At 46.5% G+C, this 14,671-nt stretch overlaps 4 protein-coding genes across 4 annotated transcripts; 3 read left to right on the top strand and 1 right to left on the bottom strand.

The window, feature by feature from the left end:
• Window positions 1-100: 100 nt before the first annotated feature.
• Window positions 101-923, top strand: SAMD00019534_043270 (hypothetical protein; the record flags this gene model as incomplete). Its single annotated transcript, XM_012900832.1, has 2 exons — window positions 101-577; window positions 657-923. Coding segments are annotated over 2 exons (744 nt in total), but the record flags the coding sequence as incomplete, so codon positions are not given.
• Window positions 924-996: 73 nt separating this feature from the next.
• Window positions 997-2,873, bottom strand: SAMD00019534_043280 (hypothetical protein; the record flags this gene model as incomplete). The annotated part of the gene is made up of 7 exons (XM_012900833.1): window positions 997-1,316; window positions 1,385-1,586; window positions 1,667-2,011; window positions 2,098-2,173; window positions 2,244-2,347; window positions 2,429-2,692; window positions 2,784-2,873. The coding sequence occupies 7 exons, from the start codon at window positions 2,871-2,873 to the stop codon at window positions 997-999; spliced, it is 1,401 nt and encodes a 466-aa protein (XP_012756287.1).
• Window positions 2,874-4,255: 1,382 nt separating this feature from the next.
• On the top strand, window positions 4,256-5,734 carry SAMD00019534_043290 (hypothetical protein; the record flags this gene model as incomplete). The annotated part of the gene is made up of 1 exon (XM_012900834.1): window positions 4,256-5,734. The coding sequence occupies one exon, from the start codon at window positions 4,256-4,258 to the stop codon at window positions 5,732-5,734; it is 1,479 nt and encodes a 492-aa protein (XP_012756288.1).
• A 1,396-nt stretch (window positions 5,735-7,130) lies between these two features.
• SAMD00019534_043300 (hypothetical protein) lies at window positions 7,131-13,561 on the top strand (the record flags this gene model as incomplete). The annotated part of the gene is made up of 5 exons (XM_012900835.1): window positions 7,131-7,180; window positions 7,262-7,884; window positions 7,950-8,216; window positions 8,289-12,125; window positions 12,348-13,561. 5 exons carry the CDS (start codon window positions 7,131-7,133, stop codon window positions 13,559-13,561), a joined length of 5,991 nt encoding a protein of 1,996 aa, XP_012756289.1.
• Between the last annotated feature and the right edge of the window lie 1,110 nt (window positions 13,562-14,671).

A 14,671-nucleotide genomic window follows, 5' to 3' on the forward strand; every position in this document is an offset into this window, starting at 1 on the left:
ATTATATTCCAAMCCTAAAATATTCCTAACCCTTGCCCTTGCCCTTGTTTTCGAMCCCCCCCCCCCCCCCCGATCAAACAGATAATCCATCTATTGAATAATGAGTGGATTTGTAGGAGATTTATCTCCAGCTCAGGAGAATATGCTGTCAGAGATAAAGGCTAGGTTGGCCAAGAACCAGGACCCTTCACTCAAATTGGAGATTGAAAAGTTGGACGACTCGATGATACTGAGATTCTTGAGAGCAAGGAAATGGAAGTTGGAGGACTCCTATAATATGTTGCAAGAGGCACTGTCATTCCGTGCCTCCTTCCAAGACAAGGGTGTGGACTTTATCACAGAGTCATCGGTGGAGAACGAGCTCAAGTGTGGCAAGAGCTTCTTCCATGGCAGTGACAAGGAGGGTCGCCCCATCTGCATCGTGCGCACAAGGAAGCATGATAGCAGCCAACGTGACCTCGATGAAGCTCAACGATATATTGTCTACGTCATGGAGACTGGCAAAGAACTACTGCCCGAGGGAATCGAGACCTGTACACTAATATTCGATATGTCATCATTTAGTACCAAGAACATGGTATGTTTGATTGATCAAGGGTCATTGGCCTAACCTTCAACCTTTACCCTTACCCTAACGCTTGACCCTCAACCCTTAGGACTATCCTTTGTGTAAGTTCATGGTGGAGATGTTCCAGAAGTATTATCCAGAGTCATTGTCCAAGTGCTTTATATTGAATGCTCCATGGATGTTCATGGGCATTTGGAGCATCATCAAGCATTGGCTGGACCCATACACCGTGTCCAAGATTAACTTTGTCAAGAGCAAGCAGTTACTGGAGTACATTCATCCCGAGCAGTTGCTGACCTCATACGGTGGTGCCAGCGACTTTAAGTACACATACAAGGGCATCACTGTGGAGGACTAAGTGGTGCTTGACACGCACAGACACACATCACCAATACTGTACAGGAGGGAACTGATTAGTCAATGTACCTTTACTTTGCAATAATGAAATAAAAGGATATCAAGAGGTTTACGCCTAGCAATATGGTCGAGCCTAGGGAGATGTGGGAGTAGATTGAGTCGCGTAGTGCCTCCTGGCGCTCAACGGGCATGGCCGGGTAGTGATGTGTCACCGCCAGGTGCAGGAGTGATGTCATAATAAAGTGGCCGTCCAGGCCTCCAATTGGCAACATGTTCAACATGGCCAATCCCAATGATACGGCAATGATAAAGTTCTGCAATGTCATAAAGAAATAATGAAGGTCCACTGATTGTATCCATGACCATCTTGCTCTGTAGTGACTTGTTGAGACTGTGTTGTGAATGGCGAGACTATGGTCAGTGTGCTGGGTCATGTATGATCGAGGCTTGAGTACTTACAAGAGTCCCATAATTCTTGTGCTGTACCAATGAATGGCAACTCCTCTTTGCCTTTGTAATCGTTTCCATGACTTTCCAGTATTAGATTAAACATTCGTGAAGGTGCAAGACTGGTGCACTTCTTATCCATTGCGCCACATGTCGATGAGTTGGCACAAGGCTTCATGTGAAACAGTTGTTCATGCTCAATGCATGCTCTTATCTATACAAGTTGATTGATTGATTTGATTGAGTTAGTGCATCACTCATTCATTGTGACTGTTACATGTCCATCCATCATACATTCTGAGTTGTATCTACACAGTCTTTGAATCCAATTGGTAGACAGTATGAGTTTGGTTGGTTCCATGTGATGTCGATGCATTGGAAGTAACTGTTGGCATCTGTTACAGTGCAGTCTCCAACTGCTAGCACTCTGTCACCAACCTTGACAGAGCCATGCAACAATGACTCTTTTGGTATGTTGTTAATATAGAGCTCCTTGGTCGAGTAGTGATAGAGTGGCATCAATGCATAAGGTGTCAGTGGCATCAACAAATATATCACCAGACTCAGTACAATGTTGTGCCAGACACCTGCTGTGAATACCCGCAGCTTCATTCCATGTGCGATCCGTTTCAGGTCCTCCTGTTAATGTTGTTGACGGAAGTGTTTGTGTCAGTTGATTGATTGATTGATTGAATGAGCGTGATTGAGTGAGGCCGTCAACATACTGCATTGATGTTGACATAGGCACTTGGGAATATGAAGAACATGTGGATGCCAACTTCATTGATCCTTCGGTTGAGGCTAAAGGGTGTGCATACCGCACGGTTAGTTGAGCTGGACAATGAGTCACGTGATTTGTTTGGGTACCTACTTGAGGAAACATATCGCATGTCCAGCCTCATGTATGATGGCACTAAAGATGAAGGACAGTATCAGATAGGCCAAGTGTGATGTCGGGAAGTTGACGCCAGGTACCTATCGATCGATCAAGAGTGATTGGATTGATTGAATGAGTAAGTGATCATACGAATGAATGAATGAGATATGACAACATACGATTGGAGTGATGATGGCATTGTTTGTAGATCGTTGTGATAGTAGAATGAATAGATTGTATATGAGTGATAGTAGTGCCAGAGGTACCAAGAGTATGACGATGGTATTGCCCACACGATACCAATGATGCCAGAATCGATCGAATCTTGTAGATAGTCGTTTAAGTGGTGCATTCAATTGTGTAGTTGACCAATTCAATGAGAACAACTGTATATGTACTGATATCGAGTTGAGGAAGTCCAGGAGTACCTGGCCATATGTTATCTACACCATTCAAAGATTGTGTTAGTGTAACTCATTCAATCAATCAATCAATCAATCAATCAATCAATGTCCATATTCCATTCAAACTCACTTGTAATATCTTCAAGAATGTAAAGAATATCAACCATCCTATTGTTATGTATGATAGTATCGATATGATTGGATGTAGTTGTAGAAACATATCTTGAGTGATCGCTAGTGATCAGTTCTTGTCTTCTATCCTTGAGTTGAATGCAACTTCAATCTGATTCCTCCAAGTATTGGTAGTTGTCAACTAATGACTTGACTAACTTCAAGTTTATAATAATAAATAGTAATGTACACTTGTTAGTGATGTTGGTCTAAGAACTGAGTTCAGATCTGGACTTGCCCGCCACATCGCACACACATTCATTCAATCAAACAAACAAACACACACTAAGTATCTCTAGACCTATGAGTCATCAAACAATGGTTCAATTTCCAAACTTTGCTGAGTCATTCATTCATTCATCCATCCATCTATGCAATAGTTGGACGGATACAACATGATTCCTGTTTAACCAGAACTAGTCAATTGATAACAACTAGTTAGATGAAGCCTGGAGTTTGACTATCCAAACATCCAACTACTAATAACCGAACTTCATCAATTTATCTGACTTTTTTTTTTCATTCGTCTTTTGCTACAGAGTCAAAAGGTTGTTGTGGTTGTTGTTTTGATTCATTGACCATCATCACATACAAGTAAGTACACACATAAACACACAGATGAATGAATGAATGAATGCTTTCAACATGATGAATGTTATATTTGCTACTCTTAGTACTGATGATTAATACGTCATATCCATTATGACAACTGACCTGAATGCATTACATTTCAATTCTTATTCATATTCACCAACAACAACATATCTCGTTCAAAGTTTGCTAACCCTCCTACTCAACTCAACTCAGCCTACAGATAATCATACATACATACATCGCCAAACGCATGCATGATAATGGTGTTAATAAATAGTGACAACATATTTGGTATTACCTTCTCATTCGTTCAATCCTTCATTCATTCATTCATGTCCAAAACAACTTTAAAGCGGTATGCTTGTTGATCTACCCTTGTTTACCAGTGATCACAATTGGTAAGTTAAATATGTAATGGTGAGGGTACGAATGATCAACACTAACTCCCATTCAGTCGATTGAAGGTTGACCATCTAATGACACATGTTTAGACGGTCGTTTATCAATGTTTTGATTAATCACAAACAAAAAAGTTGAAGATATTTGACAATAATGCGCGGGTTTCGAAGATCTCACCCCATTGAGTACCTTGTTGGGCCTAGACTACCAACGCCTCGATGCCATGTACACAAATGGTCAGTTGACCCACTACATCGATGTCGTCAACTTACTGGAGGTCAACTGGGTGAGTCCGAGTGCCAACTTGAAGACCAATTCAAGTCAAGAACAAGTCAGGAGTGCGATCCAGGGGCTTGTCTTTGCACCCATTATCAATCAATCAATCATAGACCGGTCCTTATTATATTCATATATTACTATTATCTGTATCATCAATCAATGTATTCATATTATATATTATTAATCACACTCATTGTTGTTTGCTTCTCCAACAACAACAATGGTGTAGTGGTCAATGCTCAACAAGCACATGCTGAATGTTTATACTCACATTCATTGCCCGACGACTCGATCCTGTTGCCAGACTCCACTGGACGATCGATGTTCCACGACTTTTTTGGCAACACAGAGTCGAATGGATTCTCGACGATCGATTCAATGTACGCCAAGCCCAACACCACATGTGACGTGCTGCCCGACGCCAGCTCATATTGGATACCCGCACTCAAGGTCAAGGGCATGATCATTCGTCCAAGCTACACCAAGATCTACTACCAAGGTGGCAACAGCTCCTTCTACCCCGTGTCTGTCATGCCCAGAGGTCTGCAGATCATCGCCGGCAATCCAAAGAATACTGGACGTGCTCGCGGCGTATGGTTCTTGTGCAATGGCTATAACCGCGACCCTGTGAAGTACTGCCCGGCCAGTCCCGACACCTACAACGTCACCCAGTACAACTTCAACCTGATCTTCCCCAACTGCTGGGACGGAGTCAACATCCGCCCCAACTTCACCTACAGGAACGCAGTGTTTGACGACAAAAACATCGAGGGCAAGTGTCCACCCGACTACCCCGTGCGCATTCCCACGCTCAACATGCAGATCGCCTACTACCTCAACGAGACTGATCTGTCCGACGCACAACTGTCCCTCAATCCTGTGGTTGTCAATGGTACATGGACCTACCCATGGGCCAGCCTGTACTCGGCCCACGCCGACTTCTTCAATGCTTGGGACGAGGAGTCGATGAAGTACATGGTGGAGGAGTGTCTAAACAAGAACCGCAGCTGTGAGAACAGGGTGCCACGCGTGTACGGTCCCGCCGACGCCACATTTGCCATGGTGAACAACAAGAAGGTCAACACTCCCGTGCTCCAGATCAACAATGACAGCATCCCATTCATCAAGATCACGATACCCGATCGCCTCAAGGGTCTCAGCTGGGCCTCTGGCAGAATCGAGATCAATTGCCAAAACAACAACCTCACTGCCTTGCCCGACTTTATCAATGTCTACCAGGTGACTGCCGAGTCCTTTGCCAGCTCATCACCAGTGTGCCCAAACAAGAACAGAGTCAGTGGCATCTACTTGGATGGAGAACTTGACTACCGTGGCATTGACATCACCGATATCGTACGCAATGCCACCGTCAATGGCGTCAAGGAGTTGTACTTCTGTCTCAGATCATCGGATGGCGTGGAGACATACTCATTCGAATCGATGAATGGCCTAACTGGTAAATTGCCACGCATTCTCTTCATGGATCCTGGAAAGAAGATCATTGAGCAGCCACTCCCAGGTCTCGTGCCATACCTCTATGTCGACCCACCCCAACCAAAGCCAAACACTGGTGCAATCATGATGCCATCTCTGGCGATCACATTTGTCTCTTTGTTGTTGGCTATTATAATTTATTAAAATCAGTGAGTGAAGGCATGACCAATGAACATATTATTACCAACCTGTACTACTCCATAGGGCCAACATAATTGATTGATCAATTACAAATTACATCTATTTCTGATAGAATTCTGGAATAGTGCACCCCTCCATTTGGAATATCTTGTTGACCATGATGAATAACATTACTCTCTTCTCATTCATGAATATACTTCTTTGATACTCAACTCAAGCTCAGTTAGGTTGTCAAGCTCACCACCGATCACATCAATTCAAATGTGCTCTCTATTATGTTGTTGTCATTCGCACAATGATTGATTTGAGGCTGGACAGTCTCTTCTCGGGTAGTATACCGACACTCTGATTAAAGTATTCAGTCTCATCTTTGTAGTCGCCTATTGTGATGTCAAGTGTAGACCAATGATATGTGATTGCAACATTTGAAGGTGGTGTGTACTACTACACCACTCTGAGAAGTGTGGACCATTGCCAACTGATCAACGTTCAGTTGAATATCCCATCGGACAAGGCATATGCCTACTCGCCATTAAAACAATGGAACCCTTCTGTCCTCCAATACTCACTATTAAATCTTTAATTTATTCAAACAATATCTTTGTGAAACTACCACTCAAAATGTTTGATTGATAGATTGACGGGAGTGTGAATTTGATTGAATTATGATTCGCTCGAATCTAGTTGACATTAGTTTGTAACCTTGGCAGGGTTGATCAAACCTTGAACCAGTCCTTCGTCATCCTTGTTTGGACTTGTGGTGATGGGTAAGCAAAGACCTCCGATCCAAATTATCTTTTTTGTTACCTTTGGAGGCCCTAAAACTGATTTGGTGCCATTAATGTTACTAGTCAACATCTATAAAATGCCCCGATAAGATTTTTTTGTCATCATTCGTTTTTTTTTTAAACTGAAAAACTGATCTTTTGGAACTGAAGCCCGATCGTCAAACAAGGATCTGGCCAATCTCCGTCTCCATTATATGGACACCCCTTCATAAAGGATGGTGGCCCCAGCTTGTCATATGTGGAGAAAGACTCATCTTCCCCTTCTCCTTGATTCGATCTTGTGTGATGCGTGCCAACCTGTGACACTCATCAGCCCTCTCAAACGACAGGTCGTCTATTGTCCAGTCAGCTGACACTTCACAACATTATTCATTCAACAGTGTTGTTTCAACTACCTATCTGTTGTTATTACACATAAAGATATTTATCTCTATTTTATCAATAAAATTATAACATTCAACATCAAAATGATGATGAGTTATAAGGTTATTTCATTGTTGCTTGCCTTGTGTGTTGTTGGCACATTTGGTCAAGATCAAGTCCAGAACCCTGTCACAGGGCATTGGTACCAATGGCGTAAACTCTCCCAACCCGCCTCCTATGACGCAACTATGAACTGGATCGCCAACTCAATCGCCAACTCTCCAGATAAATATGAGCCGTAAGTACCCTTGCCCTAACCCTAACCCTTGCCCTAACCCTAACCCTTGCCCTAACCCTAACTCTTGCCCCAACCCAAAAGATACTTGGCCTCAATTGACTCGCCAGAGGAGCTTGCCTTCATTAACTCCCATCCAGCGCTGGGTGGTGTGATTAACTCGTCGTACACATTCTATATCAATGGAGCCAACAATGCTGGTAGCAATTCGTTCCAGTACAACAGTGGTCCATTAAAGGATGGCAACATCTTCACCTACCGTCCATTCGCACGCTGCTACACCGTCTGTCCATGGGCTGCCAACTACCCCGATTACACCCTCCAAATCGCAACCGTCCCGCAATACCTGACGTTGGTCAAAGAGAATGGTCAGGTGGCTTTCCAACATAAGCCCTACACGACCAATCAGATCTTCTTGATCGAGTGGAACGGTTACTCGGACCCACTCATCCCAATGCCGCCCACCACCGGTGGATCAATCCAGATCACCAACTTCATCACTGAGGAGGTCACAAAGGCCTTGTGGAACATGCCCACTCTCCTCGTCAACATCATCGACCTCGTCTCCGGAGTGTCGACTCCTGTGTCCATCACCCAAAAGCTTCCTACTTCCATCAAAATCAACGTCCCACCAGGATTCAAGAGATTCAACCTGTCCATTGATGATACCAAAGGAAGAACATTCTCCCAAGTCGTTCACTACCAATGTATGTTCATGGTTTGATTAATTGATTGTATCATTGATCATACTGACACTCACTCTACTTCTCAGTACCATACATCAATACCGTATATGCCCGTGGATTCACCGTCGGCTCACTTGTGACCATTACTGGAGGCAACTTTGGTACCACCGCCAATGAGTTGTCTATCACCATGGCTGGTGCTGCCTGTACTGGCTATTCAGTGGTCGAGGCCTACACCTCTGTTGCTTGCAACCTCGCCGCTTCCACTACCTCTACCCTCTCGCTTCTCCCAATTACCGTCGGCTATGGTGTCAATAACTATGCTGCCACTTATCGCAACAATCTCCCATTCTGTAAGTAACAATGTCATCACTCACTCAATCAAATTAACTCACTCTTGGAACCATTCCATCGCCCACACACAGATGACCCTAACTCTATGACTACGATCCGTGTCTGTGCCAATTGTGTCGCATCATTGGCTAACATTAACACGTGGACTCTCGCTTCCGCTACTAACGGAATTATTGATGGCAACAGACCATATGTGGGCGTTGTCTACAACGCAGCACAGTCAGCAACAATCGTCAACTCCTACAGTTTGGGCAGCAATAGACTCATGGAGGCTTTGGACACCTACACTGCCAACTCCATCTCCTACAAAGATCAGTATAGTCCTTTCTTTAAAGTGGCCGCCTACACACCATTCAGCGCCGGTACCCCTGGAGTCTGTGTACCAACAGCAGTCTATTGTAACGGTGATGCGATGCCATACTCCACCTACTATGTTACCTTTGGACAGGAGAATGGTATTGGCAAGCAATACTCCAATGGTGACAATACAGTGGCCGGTGAGCTAGTGTACTACGGAGGCTTCAAGCCAACCCAGAGCGCTTCAAATATCAATCTCAAGGTGGACACTGCTGGAGGAACCGTCTCCTACAGTGTCGGAAGTGGATCCGTTGGTTTCAAGTTCACTCAACGTTCGTTCACAATGTTTGGCGTTAACTACACCTTCCCCAACGTGTACCAGACCGATCTTTTTGCCGTCAACCTCGTGATCCCCGCTGGCACTGGCGTCAACGTTCCTGTCACCATCTACATTGAGTCCTACCCAGCACTCACCAACCTCTTTATCACCTACAACCCACCAACCATCACTAAGATCTCGCCATCGATCACCTCTATCCCAGGCAAGGTCATCGTCAGCGGCACCAACTTTGGTTCCTCAGCCGGTAGCATTACCGCCAAGATCACCCTCGGAGCGCTTACCATCCCCGTCACCTGCCGAGTCCTCACTGCTCACGTGTCCCTCGAGTGTGACTTCCCAGGTGGCTTTGGCACCCAGACCTTCACTTTGACCGTCGGCGGCCAGGTCGTTACCTCCTCCTACACGTACCAACCACCAGTGATCACCGTCCAGCCCATCAACAACGGAGATGTCTTGGTTCTCACCGGAACTGGTTTTGGTACCGTGCTCACCAACATGGCCTTGTCCATCCCAACTGTCGCTGGCACTGCCACGCTCACCACCGTGTCCGACCCACAGACTTACACTGTCAAGGTCGTGACCACAACCAAGAACGGTCCAATCTTCACCACTGTCGGTGGCCAAGTCAGTAACACCATGTACATGACATACAAGCCCGCAGTCACTGGCGTCTCTGGTGTCTCTACCAGTACCGCCTCGAGCATTGTGATCGCTGGAAGCTTCCTCTCGCTCACCAGATCCAACTCATCCAGTTGTGATGTATCGATCTTGATCGACTCGACACCATGCACTATCCCATCCAACCCAGATGCCACCTCGATCAAGTGTACCGCTTCAGCCCTCACCGGCTCGCACTCAATCGTTGTCACCATTGATGGCAAGTCATCTGATTCGTTCACCTTTGCTGCCCCATCTCCAACCGTGGCCGGAAACATCCAACAGAATGGCGAGACCATCATTATCACTGGTGCCAACTTTGGTAACAATGCCGCCAACGTTGTAGTTACTCTCGGAGGCCAGACCATCTCCACAACCTCTGTCACAGACGGCTCGATCACTGCCACACTCCCAGCCACCGCTACCAACGGACCACTCTTGGTCACCGTTTCAAGCATTCCATCCAACGTACAGAACTTCGAGATCACACCAATCTTTGTCTCGGCCAACGCCATCCCCACTGACGGAGGTGCCCTCGTGATCACCGGAAAGTTCTTAAACAGTGTGGACTCGGCCAACAGCCCACTAACTCCAACAGTTACCATCGGCGCTAGCACCCAATGCAAGGACGCTGCTGTCACTCAAGGCAACACCCAGCTGACCTGTACCGCACCCGCTGGTGTTGGAAAGAACAATGCTATCACCATCGCCATCGGTTCAAAGTCCACCGCAGGCACATTCAACTACCTCGCACCATCCGTTACCAGTGTAGTCCAGAGCCCAACTGACCCTCAGATCACTGTGACTGGAGCAAACTTTGGTCAACAAGCCACCGCCATTGGAGTCTTTATCAATGGTGCGACCATCCAGGCTACCTCCTTCTCTTCAGGTTACACCCAGATCGTTGCCACGATCCCAACCTCAACCAAGAGTGATGATGTCTACGTCATTGTTGGCGGCCAGTCATCCAACTCTGAGTTCCTCAGTACCATCCCAATCTTGGCGACCATCGGCCAGCCACCCGCCGCCGGAGGATCGATCTCCATCATTGGTACCTTCATGCAATCGACCGACTACTTTGGAAACACCTTGGTTCCAACAGTCACCATTGACACCAACATCGCATGCACCGGTGCAGCCTTCACAGGCTCATCTGGCTTAGTCGTCACATGTCTGGCACCAGCCGGCACTGGTGTTGGCCACATGGCTGTCGTCTCGATCAACTCGCAGGCCTCCAACCCATCGCCATTTGAATACCAAGCACCATCAATCATCTCTGCCACTCAGGATGACAAGGCCATCACCGTCACTGGTGTCAACTTTGGAACTGATGCCAGCAAGGTCACCGTGGTCTTTGGCACCGCCGTCTCTAACTTCCCAACATCGATCACCGACACCCAAATCGTTGCCAACATCCCTAAGGACGCGCTCAATGGTGGTGTCAACGTTGTCGTCGACACCCAGTCCGCAGCCGTAACCCTCCCATTCGACTTGACACCAATCATCAACACTGTCAAGTCTGCACCAATCGCTGGAGGCGAGATTACCATCACCGGATACTTCCTCAATTCTGTCCGCCAGAACTCCGACCCAACCACCAAGTCAGTGACCCTGTTGCCAAGCACACCGTGCAACAATGTCAACAAGATTGCTGATGACAACAACCAGGCTCGCTTCACCTGTACCGTCCCATCTGGCACCGGTGCCCCCACTCTCAGAGTGACCATCGACAGCAAGTCAACCGACACCACCGAGTTTGCTTATGGCCTGCCCACCATTGACTCTGTCAACGTTGATACTACCAACACTATCACAGTCATTGGTACCAACTTGATTGCAGATGGTGTCACCACCAATATCAATTACGGAGTATACCCCATCACGACCTATACCGTCTCCACCGACAATACCACGATCACCTTCAGTGCACCAGCCGGTGCCTTGGCCGACTATGTCCACATCAACGTGGGTGGCACTGACGTGAAGTACCTCACACCATTGTACCCAATCCTCAGCTCGGTCACTCCCTCCCGAACCATTGGCTCAGAGGTCACGTTGACAGGAACATACTTGAACTCATTCAATGCCGACTCGACCCAGACCACGATGACCGTCACCATCAATGGAGTGTCATGCGCTGTTACCCCTGATGCCCTGACCTCAACTAAATACGTCCAGGCACCACCAGGTGTTGGCACCAACTTTGAGGTAACCATCAAGATTGGCGCATATTCATCAACCATCAACACATTCAACTACCTCCCACCATCAATGAGTGGAGTGATCGAGCAGAATGGTCAGACAATCACTGTAAATGGTGACAACTTTGGCGCATCTAAGGACGCCGTCACTGCCCCAACTGGAATGACCTGCGTCTCTGCCGCCCACACAACAGTCGTCTTCTCGATCCCAACCGTCTACCAATCCCAGTCCATCAGCATCACAGTTGGAGGTCAATCAGTGTCTGGCATCTTTGTCATCACCCCAATTGTTAATGATGTTGCCGCCATCTACGCTGATGGAGGTGATGTCGTGATCAGTGGATCATACCTCAACTCTCAATCTGCCAATGGTACCGCTACGACTGTGGCCATCACATTCGGTCCAATGAGCTGTGCGTTCAAGTCTGCTGCCCAAGATGGATCATCACTCACATGTACACTCGGTGCCAAGTCGATCTTTGAAGGTGCCATCTCCGTGTCCATTGATAACAAGGTTGCCTCAACCGTGTCCACCTACWCCTCACTCCCACCAACCGTSAGCTATGCATCCTCCGTCAAACCCGCTGGTGGCCAGGTCACCATCCAGGGTTCCCACATCGTTGAGCCATTCACAGTCACCGTCGCCGGTCTCCCATGTGCCAATGGTGTGCTTACCGGAACCACCACAATCGTCTGTTACCTCGGATCTGGAGGTGCTGCAGCCCAAATGATCTCCGTGGCTCTGCCAGTCGTCGTCTCTAACGACCAGATCTCGGCCACTGCCAACGTCTTCCTCTACAGCCGCTACGACTGTGACTCCCAATGCCTCAATGGTGGTACCTGCCAGGAGGGTTACTGTGTGTGTCCAACTGGATTCTCTGGCCCAACCTGTGCTGTCCCAGTCGGCGCTGTTGTCCAACCAACACTCGACCCATCCAAGGTCACATTCCCAGTGGCCTCGCTCGTCAGCTTTACCTCCCAGATCGCCTACATTCAAGAGTATGACAACAATGCCAACCAAGTGGTGTCCACTGTCACCATCATCGGCGCCACATGGGCCGAGTCTGCACAATCGACCTTCGACGCCACAGTCCAAGGTGTGTCAGTCCAGGTCAAGACGGACTTCTTCAACTCAGCCTCTGATGTTGAGTACGCGGGTGAGACCATCCCAGTGCCAGCAGGTGGAGTCAAGCACACTGTTGCCATCTCTGGATGGGAGTTCACTTACCAAGACAACGTCTTGAGAGTGATCTATGAGTCTCAGACACCATCAACATTCAACTACAACTGCTCCACTGCCTCAACATCAGTGTCACACTTTGATAACTCCAACATGCCCGTGTCATTCACATTGGACTCACCCGCTGGATTCATGTTGGTTCACATCTCTGATCGCGCATACGTCGACACCCAATTGTACCAGATTCAAGTTGTCCAAGACACCACACTTCCAGCCATCGATGGAAACACCGTCACTCGTTATGCAGTCGTAGCACCATCATTCTCCAAGACACTTGTCTTTGATCCAGTGTTTGTTGCATACCAGAGACCATCCATCATCATCAACCCCAACTGCAATCCAACTACCTCTACCTCTACCACTGGAACATCTTCTTCCACTACCTCTACCACTGGTACTACTACTACTACTACTACTACTACCACCTCCACTACCACCGAGTCTGCCACATCTACCACAACAACAACTACTTCACCCTCGACCACATCACCAAGTGACTCGACAACCACAACAACTCTGTCCTCCACTACTGGACTCAGTGCATCATTCAAGGTCACTCCATCAATGATGTTGGTTGCACTCCTCTGCATCATGTCATTCCTTTTCTAAACTCGCGCGGTCTAATTCCTCCATCATTCAATCAAATAAATTATTATATTTATATTTATCAAATAATAATAATTCATTGATTGATAATGTCCGACCTCAATGATGGTATCACGAACGGTGACACACTCTCGATCTGTCTTTATAATATCTAACAACTAATACGGTTTGACCGTCTGGCTTGACTGGTCTACACAAATTGATTAATTAAGATCTAATCGGTTGACCCACATAATCAATGGTTAGGCAGAGTCTGGTTGAACCTGGGTAACAGTATCCGTAATCCACTTTTAGGATACCGCGAATCCTAGCAGGACGTTGGATAAAGTGAGGGCCTATCCTGTCCTTTAGGCCCACAGGTGTATCTAGATCTCTAACGGTACCAGTCTACACACTCCGTAACGACGGACCAGATTTTAATTTCATCATGATCTTTTGGAGAGTCACCGCACCAGTGGTTGCCTATCATCAAAATAATTTGGGATTACAAGGCCACCTAGACTCCACGACCAGCACCACAACCATGACCGCAACCAAGTGACCCCAAACCATCAAATCTCAATTTGACAAGTTAAGGCCCGGAGATGCGCAAAGAAGCAGGCCCTGACCTTCTTTTCCAATCTACACTACTCTAGACTAGTCTTCAAATCGATGGCATGCTTCTACATTATACACACGATGGGTTCCAGCAATAGGGAAAGGGTAGGGTTTAGGATAAAGAACAATATCTGCCACAGATCACCAAAAATACCAGTGATGGACAGCAACCAATGGCAGTAATAAGTGATGCTCTTCATTAACCTTCATTAATTATAATTCTTCACTAATCTATCTAGCGATTACTTTATTAACTGATTTATTTTTATAATAATGATTATTAATAATAAGGTTATTACATTATTGTTGGCAATATGCGTTGTTAGCGTATATGGTCAATCAATGGTCCAGGACCCAGTTTCGGGTCACTGGTACCAATGGCGTAAAATCATCACTACCACTTCCTACAGTACCACCTTGAACTGGATTGCAAACTCAATTACTAACTCTCCAGACAAGAATGAACCGTATGTATTATTAATAATAATAAATATATCTATCAATATCTAACTCATT

This window comes from Acytostelium subglobosum (assembly GCF_000787575.1).
Source record: "Acytostelium subglobosum LB1 DNA, scaffold: scaffold7, whole genome shotgun sequence".
In the NCBI taxonomy this organism is placed as follows: Eukaryota; Evosea; class Eumycetozoa; order Acytosteliales; family Acytosteliaceae; genus Acytostelium; species Acytostelium subglobosum.